The following is a 19,395-nucleotide window of genomic DNA, read 5'->3' on the forward strand; positions in this document are numbered from 1 at the left end:
GCTTTTGGTCTATGGAAGATACCACAAGGGGCGCAGTACTTCCTTCCACAGGTCTGAACGCTAAAAGCTGCTACGGACACGTCGACGCGCCCGCCATATTGGCAAGGGAGATTGCTGCTCGGAAGAGAAGAAAACGGGCGGAAATTTGCGTTTCCAAAAGGCCTATAAGAGCTTGAGGTTTATATTATAGATGAAAATTGTTTACCACAAAATTATAAATTAAATTAAAAGTGTTGAATTCTTAAGAAAATACTTTAAAGAAATATTTACATATAATAAGAAAAGGTGACAGTAATACCATATTCCAATTGTTTTTAATTAGATTTTTTATTGACTATGAACAACAATAAAGAATAGTAAAATAATAATAATAACAACAGTCACTCACTGTTAGTAACAGTTAACATAACAGAATAAGTTTAAAATAAAATAAAAATGCTTTAAAGCATTATTTAATTAGTAAAACAATACAAATGAGGCAAGTGAGGAGTTGAAATCCTATTTGGTATTATATGAGCAGTTTTATTTCCATAGAAACTTTAGCTGGCCCAGTGCTTCAGTGTTTTCCTGTGTCACTCTGGGACATATTCATTGTCAGAATCATTGTTCCAACTTTGTTTTCAATAATCATACACTGAAAAAAAATCTTAACTTAGTTTTGGTCAGGGTTTTAATGCATAATATCTAAGTACACATGAAATGAGGCAAAACTAACTTATAAATAACTACTTAGCATGAAATATGCACATGTTTTAAGTCAATAATTCCTAAATAATGATTAACCAGTTCCACTGGCAGATTATTTAATTCACAACAAAACATTTTATTTTACAAGATTCGTTTGTGGTAAATGGGTACTAAATAGTTAAATTTAACTAAGCCTATAGACAGAACTTTAATATTTATTGTTCTGCTTCACATTGTCAGCAGTGATCATGAACAGAGTGGAAGTTTTTCAGTATCTCCAGTAGATGTCACCAAATTTCTTTAGTAGGTAAAAATCCCCCGTCAAGCCGCTGCTGAGTAATTTCCACAAACACTTGAGGGACGACAGCACGATGACTAAAGCTGCTTTAGAAAACACTGTCAGGTTTCTTTGCTTTTGACTTAGTGAGTTCAAGGGATCACAAACTGAACATAACTTTGACTCATTTTTATGTTTACATACTCATCATCACCCATTTCATGTTTAACATCAAAGGTTGTAATCCCAGAGATCCAACGTGTAATTAATTCCTCATCAGTAAGTTGACACAACATACAGCTAAACGTATTTTTAATTCATCAACAAACTGTTTTTGGCAGGTATTGTATTCAATTCCAATTTTTTGTTCAAATCCGATCTTTTTCTTACGTGGTCGTGCATAATACCACTTGCAGATTTAAGCTACATTAGCTAAGGTAATTTTGCTAGTTCGGCAAATAAGTAAGTACTACAGTAAATATCACTGATATTTAGCTTAGTACTACGCATAGGTGGGTAGAGTACACAAACATTTTTGATCAAATAATAGTTGTAATGTACGCATATTGTTCATAAATTAGGAAGGTCGCGGGAGCTAGTTATAAGCTTGTAGCTTGTTCGCTGTTGTCATAGCAACTGCTTATTAACCGTAGAAATGAACGGTTAATGTCCCCAAAAGCGCATGCGCAGAAGAAGAACGTTGACGTCACACAGCAGCGCTCTGTTTACGGAAGTAATAATGGTTGGAGCCGTTTATGGAACGATTTTTACAAGGTTATTCAGCAAAAAGAGCCGATACGAGCATAAGAGTGCTAAGGAAGATAATAAAAAGAAAGCACAGCTACTAGCAAAGGAAATTTTGCGGCGCATTAACTATAATTTATATAAGGAAGTCTGTTTGGATGCGTATTCAGAACCAGAAATGGTCTGATTGTGATGCGCTTCAGTACTACAGCGTATCATGGCCATTGTCGATAGGAAAAAAAGAAACAATCTTTGCCTAAATACTCAGGCATTTTGCGATTAATCTCAGAAATTATCTTGAAAAAAGCTTGGAATTTGAGCATGAAAAGTTAAAAATGTGCTAGAAAAAAACTAAATTTTGAGATTAATCTCAAAACGTTTTCTTAAAAAGAAAACAAACAAGAAACTGTATGAATTTGAAAATAACCTTTTCAACTCTTGGAAATTTTCTGAGTTTGAAAAGTCATAGAATTTCGATTTTTCAAACACAAGGGTTTCCCTTTTTCCCCCAGAAAACTTCTGAGATTAATCAAAAAATGTCCGATTTTTCTTTTCTAGCTAGTTTTGACATTTTCAGTTCAGAAATTTCCTTAATTTTCTAGAAACTTTCTGAGTTTTTCTTTTGGCAGTTATTTATTACTTTATTTTTTCCTTTCATACATCCATAATTACAATTTCCAGCCATTGTTTACATCTTGATTTACAGTGTCTGGCTTCTTTTGATGAAAATTAGGATGCAAATCTCACTTCAGTGATATAAAAGCCTGAGTGATAAAAAGTGACATGTCTGTTCAGACTGCAGACACTTTGAAAACTATTGGATACAAATCCAAATTAGTACCAGAGGTGAGCAGAGTAGCCATCCAAAAATGTATTTAAATTAGAGTAGCACTATTTCAACATACTTTTACTCAAGAAAAAGTAAAAAGTATCCATTCAAGAAATTTCTCAAGTAAGAGTAAAACGTATTTCGTAAAAAGTCTACTTAAGTACAGAGTAACTGATCAAATTATTAATCATTTAATATTTAAAAATTACATCATCAGATGGACCACAACGTAAAGTTAAATGGAAATTTTGGTATTTTAAGGACCAAAATGACAATAGTTCATATAAGTAACAAAAAATAACTAAATTAGGCAAAATAAAAAAAATTTCAGATCAATTTCTTTCAATAAAAAACTTACTCCTAAAAGTACATTTTTTTCAAAAAAGTTAGTGACGTAAATGTAATTGAGTAAATGTAACAAGTTACAACCCAAGTTTGATTCTTACCACATATAGAAGTGGAACAAACTGGATTTTTTGTGGGGTGAAAAGCTGGATATAAGTCACATTTGGGTGAAAAGAAGCAGATTTGGTCGCATTTTCCTGCTGTGTGACTGCAGCCTTTCACATTGGTCCTGTGGTCCGTTCTGCTGATGGCCACTCGGTTCTGTTTTCACCAAAGTCAAAACCTCCCACAGACACACCAATCTGCATCGGTTTAACCTAAATTCGGCAGGCGGGAGAAAACAGCCGTGCCCCTTCCAGCAGTAGATGAGTAAAGTTTCTATCTAAACATTCAACCTCCCACAGCGCGTTTCGATTGTGACCGAGCAACATGGCCAATTTAAACTGACGGGACGGCTTGTGAATGTTTGTTTGTGCATGATTGTGCCTGCCTGCGTAGGCACCTCTGATGTTTTCTGCTGCTTGGAGATATGCCGTCTAGCTTTGAACTTCAACACACACCATGTAGGCAGTTGCCAAGCAATTACAGAGAACCTGCTCTCTAGATGTGTCTTTGGGAAGCCAGACAATGTTTACTTTGACTGCATTTGGGTTTTTTCTTTGTTATTTAATGTCAGAGACTGACATAATGAAATATGAATGAAAAATATGGTGCACTGTGTCTGTAAGGTCCAGGTGGTAGGGCGAAGACAATCTTTCTCCTGACCGTTTAATCCAGCTGGGAGGGCCAGATGGTCGCCTCACAACAGGTAATCACAGCCAACATGCTGCTACACTTAAATCCTCTGAAGTGGTTATCAGAGCTACCTGGGACATACATTTCTCATCCTCTCTGGGTTTCTCTATGAAGGCTGCTGCTGGTGATGTGTAGCAAAGGTACGGCAGCCTGTAAGGGCTAATATAGCTAGAAAAAAAGGAGGAGAAAATTTCAGCCAAAGAACTCTGAAACTTTTAGATTAATTTCAGAAATGTTTTAAAAAAGACACGGACATTTCTGAGTTTTAAAAGTAAAAACTTAGTTTGAAAAAAAACCTCAGAATCTTTTAGTTTGATGTCAAACATTTTCTAGAAAAAGACATGAAAACTTCTGAGTTTCAAAAGTTGAATATTTGCTAGAAAAAGGTAACTTTTTAATATTAATTTCAGAAGTTTTCGAGAAAGAATTGGGAAATTTCTGAATTTCAAATGTCAAAAATTTCGCTGGGAAAAACTCAGAATCTTTCAGATTAATCTCAAAACTTTTTCTAGAAACAGTTTGGAAATTTCAGAGCTTGAAAAGTTGACAATTTGCACTAAAAACAAATTGAGATTCATCTCAGAAACTTTCCAGAAGAAAATGAGGACATTTTTGAGTTTGAAAAGTCAAACATTTTTGACAGAATTTTGACTCTTTGTATTGCAAAACACAAACTCTTGTTAGTATTTGTGTTTTGCAATACAGTGCAAAAACGTAACACTTAATTTTTATCTAGTTTCTAGTGTAAATATCTTAGTAAACTTCAAATAAGACAAAACTAACTTAGAAGTATCATTTCAGCAAGATATAGGAGCTTGTTTTATGTAAATAATTGTTTTAATATTAATAAAAAAGTTTTTTCCACAGGCAGATTATTTCATTTATAAAGTTTTTTCCCATATTATAAGTAAAATAACCTGCTAATGAAACTAGTAATTTTTCATCAAAATTAAAGAATTATTTACTTAAATCAAGCTCCTATTTCTTCCTGAAAAGTTACTTGTAATTTAATTTTGTCTTATTCACTAAGATATTTGCTCTGGAAACAAATTTTAAAATTCTTGGTAAGATTTTGTGTTTTTGCAGTGTAATATTTACTTTTAAAGCCTGAAAACAGAAACACCAATGTCACGACTCAAAGACAGCTGCTTCTACACGAAGACATTCCTGTCCTACAAAGCCATTGCATTCTTGTTTATCGTCGCAGGTAAAGTCGTTATCTGTAGATGTATTCATTTTATTATTATTATTATTTTTTTTTATCCACGCTGCAGTAGCAGCTCATGTTTAGTTGTCGGGTTTTAGAAAAATTCCTTCAGAGAGAAACAAACCGCCTCCCCTCCCGTCCGCTGCCTCTTACAGCTCACTGAACTGAGTGAAATGTCTTTCCGACTAAATGATTTTTTTTTTTTTTGCATGGTGGGAAAGTTGCCATGGAGACAGAAATCCCCCCTCACCCCCTCCTCCTCCCATCCTCTCATTTTTCTCTCTTAGTCTTTAATGTTAAAGCAAAGCTAACTGGTGGGTTGCCACATATATTTAAATATATTTATATATATATATATATGTGTGTGTGGTCTGCAGCTGCCCGTTATGGATGGTTTATATACAGACCCATCCTCCACAGCTACAGTATCTCCTCTGGCGCTCCAGGTTTCCCCATGCATTCCTGCGCTCCTCTTCCTCCTCCTCTGCCGCCTCCTCGCCCTCGTCATCCTCTTTTCATTTGTTTAATCCTCTCCTACTCCTCCTTCCCGTCATTTCCCCGCTCATTGTGATCGCCCCTCTCTGCTGTCTGCTGAAGTATTTGGCTTGCAAATTGCTACTGTACGGCTTTTCGCTCCAGCAGCAGCGACACGACGAATAATAAAAGTGATTAAAAGAAAACAAAAAAGGGGAGAGAGCAGAAGTTAGGGAGCGCACACTTCAAAAAGACAATCTTACAGTTTCTGGTCTAGTTCTTGGTGTATATCTGCTAGTACACTTGAAATAAGACGAAAGTAACTTATAAGCAGTGGCAGTTTTTGATATGGGCAGTTGCCCAGGGCAGCAGAAAATGGAGGGCGACCAAAAACTGAAAATAAACCACAAATACTTGTAAAAATATGTTAGGACAATTTTTTACTTGCTCACAAGTAGCTTTTCAGCAAGATTAATCATAATAATTAATAATTTTTTAATGTCGAGTTAAAAAGTCGATATTAAAGTCGATTTTCACTGCAAATGCACAAAATTCCAGAAAGTAATTTTGCATAAGTAACTAGTCAGTAATAGGAGCTGGATTAAGTCAGTAATATTGAATATTGATACAAATTTCTAGTTTCATTTTCAGATTATTTCACTTTTAAAATGGGGAGAAAATAGTTACCGTATAAGTGAAATAACCTGCAAGTGGAACTAGTAACTTTAAAAAAAAAAAATCAATATTAAGATTTTTTTTTTGTAGTTTATTAGTTTTAAACAAAAAGCTGAATAAAAGACACTTTTCACCAGATTTATTCTAAATTAGTTTCTACCTGTAATCTCTGAGTAGATCAATTAAGATTTAAACTTTTCCTACTCTCATTACTGCGCCTCCATTCTGTTAAACATAGATGTATTTGGTATCCATGGAAACATCAGGCTCTTGGCTAGAAGATGATAAAGCAACATTTGTATGGAGCTCTCTTAGTGCCAAAAAATGTGGTGGTTGCATCAATAATTACACAAGTAATGTGGTTATTTGGTTTCAAAAACTTTAAATCTTTTTCTAATAGTATTTCTGAAAAAAATATATCCTGCATAATACAAAAAAAGAAAAATCTGGTGATGGACAAAAAAAAAATCCAAATTATTTTATGTTTCATCCTCATTTTTTCTGAAACTGTAGCAGCTGCTGTGATACTTAACTTCTGATGGAGTTTCCCACCTGTTAGCTTTATTTTGATACAAAGATTATTGAAAGAGAGAAACTGATTAGATTTGGGTATGACATTTTAAACACACATTTCAGAAAACCTCATGGGTTTAACTTCAAAAAGCATACATCGATAAAAAACAAGCTCCTATAACTTGCTGAAAGTAGGTAACCTGTCCTATTTTAAGTTTACTAAGATATTTACACTAGAAACTAGACCAATAATACTTGGTAAGACTTTGTGTTTTTGCAGTGTTCAAACACGACAAGGTCATAAACGCCTAAGAATAGAAAATAATATTAAATAAGACAAAACTAACTTACAAGAAACATTTCAAGAAGATATAGGTGCTTATATAAAAGTTATATAAGAATGAAAACATTTCACTGGCAGATTATTTCAATTAAAGGAAATTATTATTCCCCATGTTATAAGTGAAATAATCACCAATATTAAGGAATCATTGACTTAAAACAAGCTCCTATGTCTTGCTGAACATATATTTTTATCTTATTTTAAGTGCACTAAAATATTTTAACTGGAAACTAGACTAAAAATACTTGCTAAGATTTTGTGTTTTTACAGTGTTCAAACACGACGAGGTCATAAATGAATAGAAAATATGAAATAAGAAAACTAACTTATAAGAAACTTTTCAGCAAGATATCGGAACTTGTTTCTAAAAAAATATATATATAAAAAATGAACAAATTCCACTGGCAGATTATTTCATTTATAATAAGACATTATTCCCCATGTTATAAGGGAAATAATCTGCTAATTTTTCGTCAATATTAGTGAATTAGTCACTAAAAACAAGCTCTTACATCTTGCTGAAGTTATTTTTGTCCAATGAAGTAAGACCTTTGCTCTGGAAACTAGAGTAGAAACACTTGGTGAGATTTTGTGTTTTTGCAGTGCAGTGGCAGGAGCCAGTGCTGACGCTGTATTTCGGGCCTTGATGAAGAATTCATGACAAAGTGGCTGAATAATTACAGGACTTAATGCACAGCGGAGAGTCTGAGAGCTTTTCTGCAGGTGGAGCATGTTAATCCTAATACTCCAGTCAATTACAGAGGGTAAAAAACCTGATATCCCCCCAGCTTTACATTTGATACTCTGCCTGGAGGAGCAGTTAGAAGAAGCAGCCAGAAACACCAGAGCGGATGATACATATCCTTTATTTCCATTATTGTTGCTTCAGCCACGCTGTTACTTACACATTCACCAACATCCTGTGACCTGTCCAGACTGAAACAATCGCCCTCAATCTCACCAAAACCAATAAAAAAGTAAACTTCTTGAATAAATTATATATATAAAAAACAACTGTAAACTGACAGAAAGGAAACAGAACACTGATAAACACAGCATAAACGTCATTTTCATCGTTGTAGTTTTTTTGACAACAGAGATTAAACTGCTAGGTCTCCATTTAGTCGTCATTAGTAGTATTAGTATCAAGTTCATTGTCAGATTTTGCTTAAAGCATCACTTATAGAATTTTTCATTGCATCAAGTTGACATCATTCGTGTTAATATAAGCATGCAAACATGTTTCCCCGTGACCATTCGGGTCTGGCACGAACAAGAGAAGACAGCAGGAGAGAGAGGGGAGAGAGGGCAAACGATAAGAAACATGACAAGATGGAGGGCTGGAAAAAAACCCCCAATAAAAACAAGCAGGTGGAATGAAAAGGAGGAGAAGAAGAGAGCCGAAGGGAAAGAGAAGGAGGAGAATTATTATGGAGCTCCAATGAATCAATATCATCTTCAACGAGCTGATTGATCATCATTCCCTGACTGGAGAAACACAAAGAACAGAGAGCGAGTGACCTGATTTCCTTCATCCGAACGAAAAGAGAAAGAAAGTAGATCCCCCCTCTGGAGAACACGGCGTGTGTTTGTGCGGGAGCGGATTAGTGGCAACAATACGCCGAGCGCTACTGTTCTGCTCAAGTTCAGTCGCATTAGCAGCGACAGGCGCGGTTTTATAACTGTTGGTTTATAAGTGCTGTTTTCTTCCTCCCTCCACGTGGTTTTTGTTTCAGGGGGATCCAAACATATACGGGACCCCATAACAGCCACATTGCATTTCTAAAATATTTGTGCTAGAGGTGGGAAATGTGAACCTTTGAATTTTATCATGATAATTTGAATATTTGATAGAGATTGAATGAAAATAAATTTATCATTCAGATTTTCAGAATTTTGACTTTTTATCTCAAATTTATCAAGGGTTTAAAAAAAACCTGTTTTGAAACTGGCTTCTTAACTCAGTTATTTTGAAACTCAAATTTAAAAAAAATATTTCAGTTTTAAACTAATTTCTTTCATTTTATTTACTTTAAAAAAATAATTTTGTGACTTGAGATCCAAAGTATGACTTTAAATCTCATAATAATGTGAATATATAATTTTTTTACTCAAAAGTATGACACATTTTTGTAATAATTACTTTTGAAATCATAGCTTTGAGTGTCTGATTGTGTTTTTGCAAGATTTTAAAATTATATTACTTTGAATCTCATAAATGTTCCATTCACAATTTTGACCCAGTTTTTCTATGAAAAGATTGTTTTAATAGAAAATTAATTTTCTATAAAATTATATTAATAGAATTTTTATTTTATTTAATAATTGACATCTTTTTTTTATCTTTATAACTTGAATTGAGATTTCTGAATTTTATGAACCTGCTACTTTAAAAACTGACAATTTCTGTCACATAAATAGGACTTTTTAATTTACTTTCATAAATATTAAAATTTAAATTGCACAAAAAATAATTTTTAAACCGTTTTCAATGTAATTATGACCTTCAAACTCACAATTTTGATATTTTATTTCCTAAATATGCCTTTGATATAAACTAAATGATTCCTTTGAGTGCCTTTATTATAACTTTTAAGTCCCGATAATGGCATGCAATGTGCCAGTTTAAAATTGGCAGGAATGGGCTTCCATACTTTCAGCAATCAGCCTGTAAAGCAGCAGTTTTTTCATATTTTTTTTAAGTTGTTGTGTCCTTTTGAATAATTATAAGCAAAATACACCAGCACTTCACCACTTTCGATCCCATCTGAGTTTTTCGCGCCAACATTCAGCACATAAATTAGTGAAAGAAGAACACGATTAACACGGTTACTTACATCAGGCGAAAGGGTTCGAGAGGAGAGGAGGGCTGACTGGTGACTGGCAGCAGTTATCAGAGACAACATAGACAATAAAAACTAACGTCTATCAAAGACGGTGCTTCCCCACCTATAGTGCAATGAGGCACGAGTAGAACACACACACACACACGCCCTCTTGTCTCTCACACACTCACACACTTTAGAGACACAAATCGAGACAAAGTTTGGCTCTGAAGCAAACTTCTCAGTGCAGACGCCTGAATTTTAGGAGTGGAGACAGGAAAAACGATGGGAGGAGGACGAAGGGACGACGGTGAGCACAGATACGTGTCAAACACACACATACACACAAGTACAAAACAAACACGCCCACAAACACTGAAACACACACTGATAAAAGCAACACAGAAGTGTGTGTCCTTCTAAGTCCTGTCAGAGACATGATATGGACAACAATTTGATCCGTTGAAGCGTGACAATGACTTTTCCTTTTCTGTTTTTTCTTTTCTACGATTGAGAAAGCAAAACCTTTAAGTCCTGGAATGGTAGAAAAACAACTGAGTGGTGATCCAAACAGTCCAACCCCGATCCTGGAAACCCATAAAAGTCTGGCGAGAAAGTTCCCCTCCTGACGAGACGTTTGGATGATTTAAAAAGAAAAAGACGAAGAGGGACACGTTTCAAGGTTGCGTACGAGTTGCGATGAGTCCGTCCTCATTTTCCCGCTCATCTGACATCAATAGGAGCCCGACGTCTTCCCTCAAACCGCCAAACGGATGCACAACGGATGGTTTGAGTTTTTTATTATCTTTGTTCCTCCTCCTGAAACGTAACTTTCTCTCCATAGTCTGTACAAGTGCATGAAGCTTTGGTCCTGGTTGAAATGACCACTCTATGATGGCTTTCTATTTCTTATTTTTTTGTGTCTAGAATGAACTACAACACATCAGTGACGTGCGGTGAGGCTCACGAACGGCGAGGCACGGACTTCACCAGAGTCCAAAATCCAATATGGACCCCGTGCATGTTATTGTTTACATCCGGAAATCGCTGGAGGGCAAAAAGACGATTCCTTCGCAGTAGAACCATTGACCAAACCTGGAGACGTAGGCATTATTAGTTTAGTGCAGTACGTCACAGCAAAGGGAAAAATAATGGAGAAAATCCGTTGAAGAACAACTCAAAACTACTTTTTTCTCACTTTATTCCTCGACTACGCTAAACGCTGGCTAGTTGCCATAGCAACTGACAACAAGGCCACTTTGTTTCAGGATTCAGCATCAACAAACACCCAAACACTTCCCATACAAAGACCAGAACACTCAGTTCGTCACAGTATTTTGTTGTTAGGCTTTATGTTTGTTTTGCGATCATCAATAAGTGGTCGCCGTGCTAGATTAGCTACCGCTGCTATTAGCTAAGCTAACACTGTGGTGGTAAATTAGCTAATTTAAACATCTGCTCTACTGATAATCTGTCAGAGTTGGTGTTTAGGTCGATTGTTTTATTTTTTTAACTGAACTGAAACACACAGAATACCACAGCACATCTAAATGTTACATTTATCATAGTCAAGCTAGCATAACAGAACTACTTCTCTCTCCCTCAGTATTTTTTTCTTAGTTAAAACATTCTCCTGACCTTGTTATCTAGTTGTTACTGAAGTGTTGAAAATTAGTAGTAAAGAACTGCATCCTTTTTTTCTTTTATATAACCAGGTGCACATTTAAGATTTAGTGTGTTATATTGACAACTTAACAGCTAAAACCAATGCTAGTCATTGTTAGCGAGCAGCTTTTTGCCCTCCAGCAGGGAGGTGGGATCCTGCACGTGATGTCACGCCGACGAGGTCCATGGAAGCTATATTTTAATTTTGATTATAACTAATTCTAACAATAAAATAGCAAGAAAGATAAATCAATATTTAATAAGGTTATTTTTTGATTATTTGAATGTTTCCTTTGGCTGACCTCTCTCTTTTCTGATTAGAATTGAAACTCGTGTGTGATCTTACCTTTATTTTATATGAACCCATCCTCCACAAATATTTCTTTCATTGTGTTGTTTAAAAAAATTAATTAAATCAATTAATTAAATTATTTCTGATTTTCTTTTATTTTCAAAAATCTGGCAGCCAAAGAGAGCAGCCTTTTGTTCCATCTCTGAGCGTAGAAGAAGATCCCCTGTTGCGTCTATCGGGCTCAGCACTGCCCCCTGTCAGTGAGGCACGGTACTTTCTGCCTCACTCGCCCCATTTACACTACACATTTATGGCCGATCAGAAAGACTAAATGTGTCCCAAATATTTATTAAATAAATCAAACATACCGTGGAAAGTCAACATGTGTAGAAAATACGCAATTAAACAAGTAGATTGGTGATACAGCGCCCCCCCAGAGGTCAGGTACGACACTACACTGCCTCACTCTGGACTTCTTTAAAGCATTTCAACAGGCAATGCAGCGTAAATTCAGCAAATGTGACCATAAAAATTTTGAAATGACCAATAAAAAAACAATTTATAGAAAATCGAAATGGATAATTTGTTTTTACTTCTTATTTTTACTCATACAGGTGAAGCACTGCCTCAACTGCCTCTCCTAACCGCACGTCACTGCTACACATATCCAAAGAGCACATGAACTACACACATACTACAAACTCTGTGTATCCGCGCGTGTGTGTGTGTGTAAGAGATAGAGTGTAAGAGATAGAGAGAGAGGAACATGTGTGCGCTTCTTGCTAGGTCCCAGATTTACACCTGACTTTGTTCCTGTCTGCATGTGTTTGTAACGTGTTTGTCTGATGTTCATGCTGCAGCTCAGGATGGGTGAAGCTCCATCCCCTCCCCTCCAGCTCAGCAAACACAGCGCAGAAGTTGGAGTATTCATTAGCAGGAGCAAAACGGCACTAGCAGCTGGACACTGGCAGCGTCTCCGCGTCTCTCTTGTCTTTGATGGAGAGAATTATTCACAGATGAGAGGAGAAGAAACAAGAGAGAGAAAATAAAAAAGGAGAATCTGGAGCCGTAGAGATGATAATGACCTGAGGAAAGAGAGAAGAGGCGGATTAAGCACGCGTGAGACAGTGGGAGACAGGATAATATATAAACAGCATGGAGTTTCTGCAAGTCAGGCAAGAGGAGGAGGAGGAGAAGCATTACATAACCCATAACATCTAGATTATACAGATGATGCACTCCAAAAACAAAATATAACCAGGTGCTGTTGGTCTATTTTCTTCTGCAAATGTCTTAATAGGCCTGAAATAAGACAAAACTAACTTACAAGCTACTTTTCAGCAAAAAATAGGAGATTATTTAAGTAAATAATTCCTTAATATTGAAGAAAATAGACTAGTTCCACTGGCAGATAATTTCTGCGAAAAAATATTAGGACTGTACTAAGGAAAAATAAAATTAAAAGGTATATTGAGAATAAATGACAATATTGCAAGATAAATTTGTACAAGAACAAGTAGAAAAAAATTAAATAAAATTGTCAGAAAATGAGAAAGTCATAATATTTCAGGAATAAAGTCAAAATAATGAGATTAAAGTCCTAATATTTTGAGAATGAAGTCATAATATTACCAGAATATTTGTAATAATGAATTCAAATAATGAATATGGTATTCATTATTTGAACAATCAAAATAATGAGAATAAAGTCCTAATAAAATTATGAAAGTCATAACTCATAAAATTATGAATTTAATCATAATTTTATGAATAAAGTAATAAAATTATCACTCTTTATTCTTGTAACATTAGGATTTATTCTCATATTATTTAGGATTTATTCTGTATTGTTTTTATTTTCTTTGCATTGTCCTAATTTTTTGTTTTATATTTCACTTATAACAAATAGCTTGTTACAAGTGAAATAATCTGCTGGTGTAGCAAGTATTTTTTCATCATTAAGAAATTATTTTACTCAAAACAAGCTTCTTTATGTTCCCAAAATGTTTTTGTCTTATTTCAAGTGTACCAAGATTTTTACTAGAGAAAAACTACTTGGTAATATTTTGTGTTTTTCCAGAGTTGAGCCTTTGAACTGCAACATCTGACGACTTCACAGCCTCTGCCTTATCGCGCCCTCACAGTTTGGTCATGCTTTTTAAGACCCGACTAGATGCCCCCATGTTAATTGGACCGGAGAGCATCTGCCACACAGCGGTGGACGTGTGCTGGAATTAAAAAGTCAGAGTCCAAGAGAGCTAATGCTATTTGTGGAATGCTCCGAGCCAATAAACACATGAGCGACTCACCGTTTCAATCAGAGTGGGGGCTGTCCACCACAATATGCGGCTTAGGGGAGGGGGTTGTGGCACTTTTTGATATGAATGTACCAATTGCTTTTTCCTGTAAGGGGAAAAAAATCTCCTGTTAATGTTTTATCATAAAAAAACATCACAAAAAAAGAAATGACACCTGTCAGTGTCATTTGTACTGACAGGTTTACAGTAGATGTAAAAAGAAAAACCTTTCTGAGGGTCTTCAGGAAGAAGGGGATTTAATTCAGGAAGAGGAAATTTAATTTAAGAAGATTACAGCCATTTATTGTCTTTTATTGTTTATTATTTTAATACAAAGCATATTTTTGGGGTTATTATAAATCATGTCACTTAGCATTTATTTATCTATGGTCTTAATGCTAGTGTTTTTATACATTGTAATTACTCAATTTCATTGTATTGCAATGAAATAAGTAATACGAGTAATATATATATGTATATATATATTTCTTTCTTTTTTTTACATAAAATGGTTCAAAGGTTTTGCATGTAAAAAATAAAATTAATTGTGTATATAAACGTGATCAATCATAATAAACTTTTTCACACCTTAAAATCTATATTAGTTAATCAAAATTAACATATGACAAATATTAACACAATTAATTGCTCTTGTTTTTTGTTCCCGCCATACGAAAATTCCAGCCGGAACTTTTGTATGCGTTTCTGGTACGTCCGTAAATCTTACGCACAAGCAGCATAGACCGGTTAGGGATCCATTTCTGGTCCAAAAAACGATCTGATTGGAGACTGGAAAAAACTATTGCTGTGTTCAAGTCTTGCTAAAAGAAGTTAGCCTGTTAGCGAAGGTATTGTAGCCTAAAATAGCATCTCAATGCTTAGCATGTCGGGGCTAACTTAAGTTCCCAATGCTAATGTCAGCGTCAACAGACCGCATTTCTAAAGACGTTCTATGACCGACTATCTGATGGTTGAATAACCTGAATAACAGATTAAAAACAATAAATATCTGTTGTTGAGCTCAGCTGTATTTTTTAAATAATTTAACAGCAAAAAGGGTTTTCTAATTGAAAATGTTGGCTTATTTTGTCGATATACAGTTTTTATGCAATTTTCCCCTTTAGATCAATGAATATATTCTATTAATTAATAATAAACCCTACAATTAACTTGATTAAAAACTTTAACCAAGTCCAATCATTAATTAATCATTATAATTTTCCAAATTGACCTTTTAGTAGAAGTACTCTTTCAAACTCAAACTTGAAACCAAGTCTTATAATTATGATTTTTAGTTTCATAATTGTGACTTTTTAACCCATCTCTTCACATTTTATTTACTTTTCATAATAATATGACTTTCAGACTGAACATATGTACAACTTTAAATCTCACAATAATGATTTGTCTAATATTACGATTTTTTTTTTCAAAATTATTAAACAATTAATAGAAACTGTTATTTTAAAAAAAATAACATATTACTTCAAATCTTATGAATGTGATATTAATCATTTGGTCTCATAATTAGGACATTTTATGTAATATTTCTACTCATAAGAAAACATAAAATTAACAAACCACTAATGAAAAGTGATGTATTATTTTCCTACAAACAGATTTTCCCAACACTAAATAAATGTTGTCAAATTAAAGGCTGAATTTTAAAACATTTTCCAGTGGCATCCAAGCCTCTTCAATAACGGATGAATTAGCCAGGGTGCCTATGTGTGTGTGTACCTCAACGAGCTGATGCCAGTGCTCTATTGGTTTCCGAGGGTTTGCCAACATGGCCGCCCAGTGTTCCCTCCCGGGACCGTCAGCATCGCTGCCCACTCGACACATGCCTATAACCTCGTTATGACCGATGCTGACAGCGAGAGGAGACAAGAAAGGACAAGTAGAGTTTCACAAAAATGAAGGGAAGCTCATTTATTGGCCGTGAAGAAGACGTATTATGGAAAGTTCACATTTTGAACATTTTTATACTTCTCTATAGAATAGAATAGAATAGAAGTACTTTATTCATCCCAGCAGGGAAATTACTTCGCAGTTACAGCATAGAGACAAGACACAATAACAACGTCCGGGTGTTGAGTCTGGAGTTTGGCTGTGGTAGAGCTGATGACGTCACAGGCCACCGCTGCTTCAGCTGATGGGGGAATGTAAACAGCGATCAAAATGGCGGACGTAAACTCCCTCGGTAAATAACACGGCCGCATTCCCACAGCCAGATATAAGTATAAAAACAGTCCAAGTACTTAAAACAACAACCACTGAGCTGTTTTTTATCATTAAGTTAATGTTTTCTTAGTATCTGGAAAATCAGCCATTTGAAAACCCTTAAGGATGTAAAAATGAAACCCGGAAATGAAGGTTTTATTAAATTACTGCAGTGCGCCCCAGCAACGGGAAAAATAACGTAGAAAAACAGTTGAAGAACAACTCTAAACCGCTCATATTCCTGGTTTTTCTGGCTCTATGTGTCTGTCGTGCTACACGAAGACCCGTTGCCGTAGCAACTGACTGACAACAGCTCCACGAGTGTATCAGGACTAAACGCCAAAAAACACGAAAACATTTCCCACAAAAACAACAGAACGTTCAGGCTGTTACAATTTAATGTTTTCAGGCTTGAGGTTTATTTTTCTGATGATTAATGTAATTAGTTTCGACCAACCGCTGATTCTGATTGTCTGTAAACAAGCCGTGGTTGATCTGCTAATTTAAACACCCACTCTGATCTGTCAGAGTGGGTGTTACGGTCGCCGTTTTTTTTTTTTATTGAAATGAAACAGACCCGAATTCTGCAGCACATCTACATGTGAAGATTGTCAAAGTCAATCTAGCATAACAGACCTACGTCGCTCTCCCTTGCTATTTTTTTTTAATTAAACTTTTGCCAGACCTGCGAGATGTAACATCCTTGGACCTGTTATCTAGTTGACAGTTTTTCTTCTATACATCATGTGAACATTTCAGATTTAGCGTGTTATTTTGACAAATTGGCAGCTAAAACCAAAGCTAGTCATTGTCAGTTAGCAGTTTCTTGCCCTCTAGCAGGGAGCTGGACGTTTGTGACATCATGTTGCAATGTGTCTATAATTGCACATCTGTTTGCAGACATTTTTACGTGTGAGTGTAAACATTGAGTTTGGGGGCGTGGCCAGCAGATAATTTGGATTTAAAGCAAGAGGACTCTAAAACAGCACATTTTGAAAAGAGATCAAAATCCTTTCAGTGTGTAGATCCTAGACGTATCGTAAACTGTTCAAAGAAGCATAATAGGTCACCTTTAAGCTTTGGAGAAAAGATTGACAGGGGTTGGGAAAGCAAACATAAACACCTATACAGAGGCCAAATGCTGCGTCTACACAGCATAACAGGGAGGCGGTGCAATTATACACAAACACTTAAAGCAGCCAAGTGACGCTGCAAGAAACTGTGAGATAAATATTGGCAGGGCCGCACGTCTTCCTTCCCCATTAGCATAAATCATGCTTATTCATGAGGTGCCCATCTATGTAAAACAGGGATCATTCAGCAGGAGGGGGGCGTCTTGCAGGAGGCCCCTCGTCGTGTTCGACAGCGGGCCCCAAAATCAAACATGCCGCATGCACAAAGACGTTTGACAAACAGCTGCTTCCCAGTAACGATCAGCCTGTTGTCGAAGCGCCCGGAGCGAGCAGCGACTGAACAAAGCCTCACCAATCATAATCCATCACTGCTATGATGATGGAGACGCTCTCGATGTTTTCATTGGGAATGTCAAACACCAGCGCCTCGTTGTACGTGGGATTCAGAGTGTTCTTCTTAATGGAGGTCTTCCTCTTTTTAAGCCGACGCCCATCGCATATCAGGGACGCCTTCACGTACGGGTCTGGAGAGAAAAACTGGAATTAGTAGTAGAAGAAGAAGAAGACACACACGCAGGATGGGGGCACGGAGTGTGAGATAAGAGTTTGCGCGTATCTGCATCTGTCACACATGAAAGCCGGTGAGAATCGAGTCGCCGAGGCAAAGCTGGATTAGCAACACAAAGGGAGGGGAGAAGCAGAACAGGTCGGATCCCTTCGCTCAGTGACAGCAGCCGGGAATAATCACAGGCATCCGAGTTCCTCTACTGCTTGTCGGTATCTTCTGATGCTCTTAAATCATGCTGAGATCAATGGGGCAATAATAACAGCATGTAGGCGTAATGTGTTGCTGTGTGCAACAAAAAAAAATAAAAAATTGCTTCCATCTCATGCATTATTTAGTTTCTAATCCTTATTATACCATTTGTTACCTTTCTCTAGACATGGTTTCAGATTGTGCAGCATTAAGCAAATCTGGCAACAACATTGAGGGTTTAAATTTGGTGGCTTGCAAAAGTATTCACACCCCTTGATTTCTCTTGTTACAATGACAACCTTCAATTAGATTTAGATTTTATATTGTATATAACATTTCTGTAAGTAGATTTGGATTTAGAAGTTGTAGTTTTGTCCTAATCTTTTCTTGAAATGTGGTTTGGAGACCACAAAAAAATCAGTCCAGGGTCTGGAAATGGTCCTCGCGCCACACTTTGAACACCCTTGGTTTAATCATCTGTGTCATATCAACTCAGATTCCCTTTCTGCATCTTAACCTTTTTCACTCTGGCTTACTAGGGCCAAAGTAGATAGAAAAACTTAAAGATTTTCTAGAGAATACAAGGAAATTTCTGAGCTCCAAAAAGTCAAAAAATTGTTAGAAAAAAACTCAGAAACTCAGAGTCATCTAAAAAATTTTCAACAATAAACAAGAAAATTTTGGAATTTGAAAAGTCTAAAATATTTGATTTTTTTCCCCAACAGTCAAAATTTAAAATTTTTTAAACTTAGAAATGTTTCCAACAGTCAAAATCACTTTTCAAACTGAACATTTCCAAATGTTGAAAAATTTCGGCTTTTCAAACTTTGAAAAATTCCAGCAGTCGAAAATTTCTGACTTTCGAATCTCACGTTTTTTCTAGAAAATTTCAGAGATTAATCAAAAAACTTCTGAGTTTCTTGGTGGACATTTACTCTGTCATATTATTTACAACGACCCTAACGAGCTGTTGCCCTGCACTTCTTTTATCCAAAGAGATTCTTCATTTCTTCCATAATTCCATCTAATCTGTGTTTCAGCTGTTTTGCCCTAAACGAGGGGCAGAAATTTTACCCGCTTGATGTGCAAACTTTGACAGAACAATGCCCCCTACTGGCTTGCAGCTGTAACTGCAAAATATCTACTCAGTGGAGCTGAATACAAATGCAAGCCACACTTTTAAGATTTCCATTTGTAAAAGAAAATAAATACTTAAAATATTCCTTTCACTTTGTAATCCCGTATAGCTTTTCTTTATGTATCAAATATATTTCCAACCAAACTTAAACAGAATCATAGAAGACAGTGGGAGTT

At 35.8% G+C, this 19,395-nt stretch overlaps 1 protein-coding gene across 1 annotated transcript in view; it reads right to left on the reverse strand.

Annotated features, from left to right (window-relative positions):
• Nucleotides 1–7,736: 7,736 nt before the first annotated feature.
• syt3 (synaptotagmin 3) overlaps nt 7,737–19,395 on the reverse strand; it is a 63,523-nt gene continuing 51,864 nt past the window's right edge. Inside the window, exons 10-13 of the mRNA XM_005810135.3 lie at nt 17,677–17,848; nt 15,709–15,838; nt 13,981–14,074; nt 7,737–12,756 (exon numbers count right to left, since the gene is read on the reverse strand). Coding sequence (XP_005810192.1) covers nt 13,985–14,074; nt 15,709–15,838; nt 17,677–17,848 — 392 coding nt within the window. The 3' untranslated portion in view covers nt 7,737–12,756; nt 13,981–13,984. The remainder of the gene's footprint in view (nt 12,757–13,980; nt 14,075–15,708; nt 15,839–17,676; nt 17,849–19,395) is intronic.

This window comes from Xiphophorus maculatus, chromosome 16 (genome assembly GCF_002775205.1).
Source record: "Xiphophorus maculatus strain JP 163 A chromosome 16, X_maculatus-5.0-male, whole genome shotgun sequence".
Taxonomy (NCBI): domain Eukaryota; kingdom Metazoa; phylum Chordata; class Actinopteri; order Cyprinodontiformes; family Poeciliidae; genus Xiphophorus; species Xiphophorus maculatus.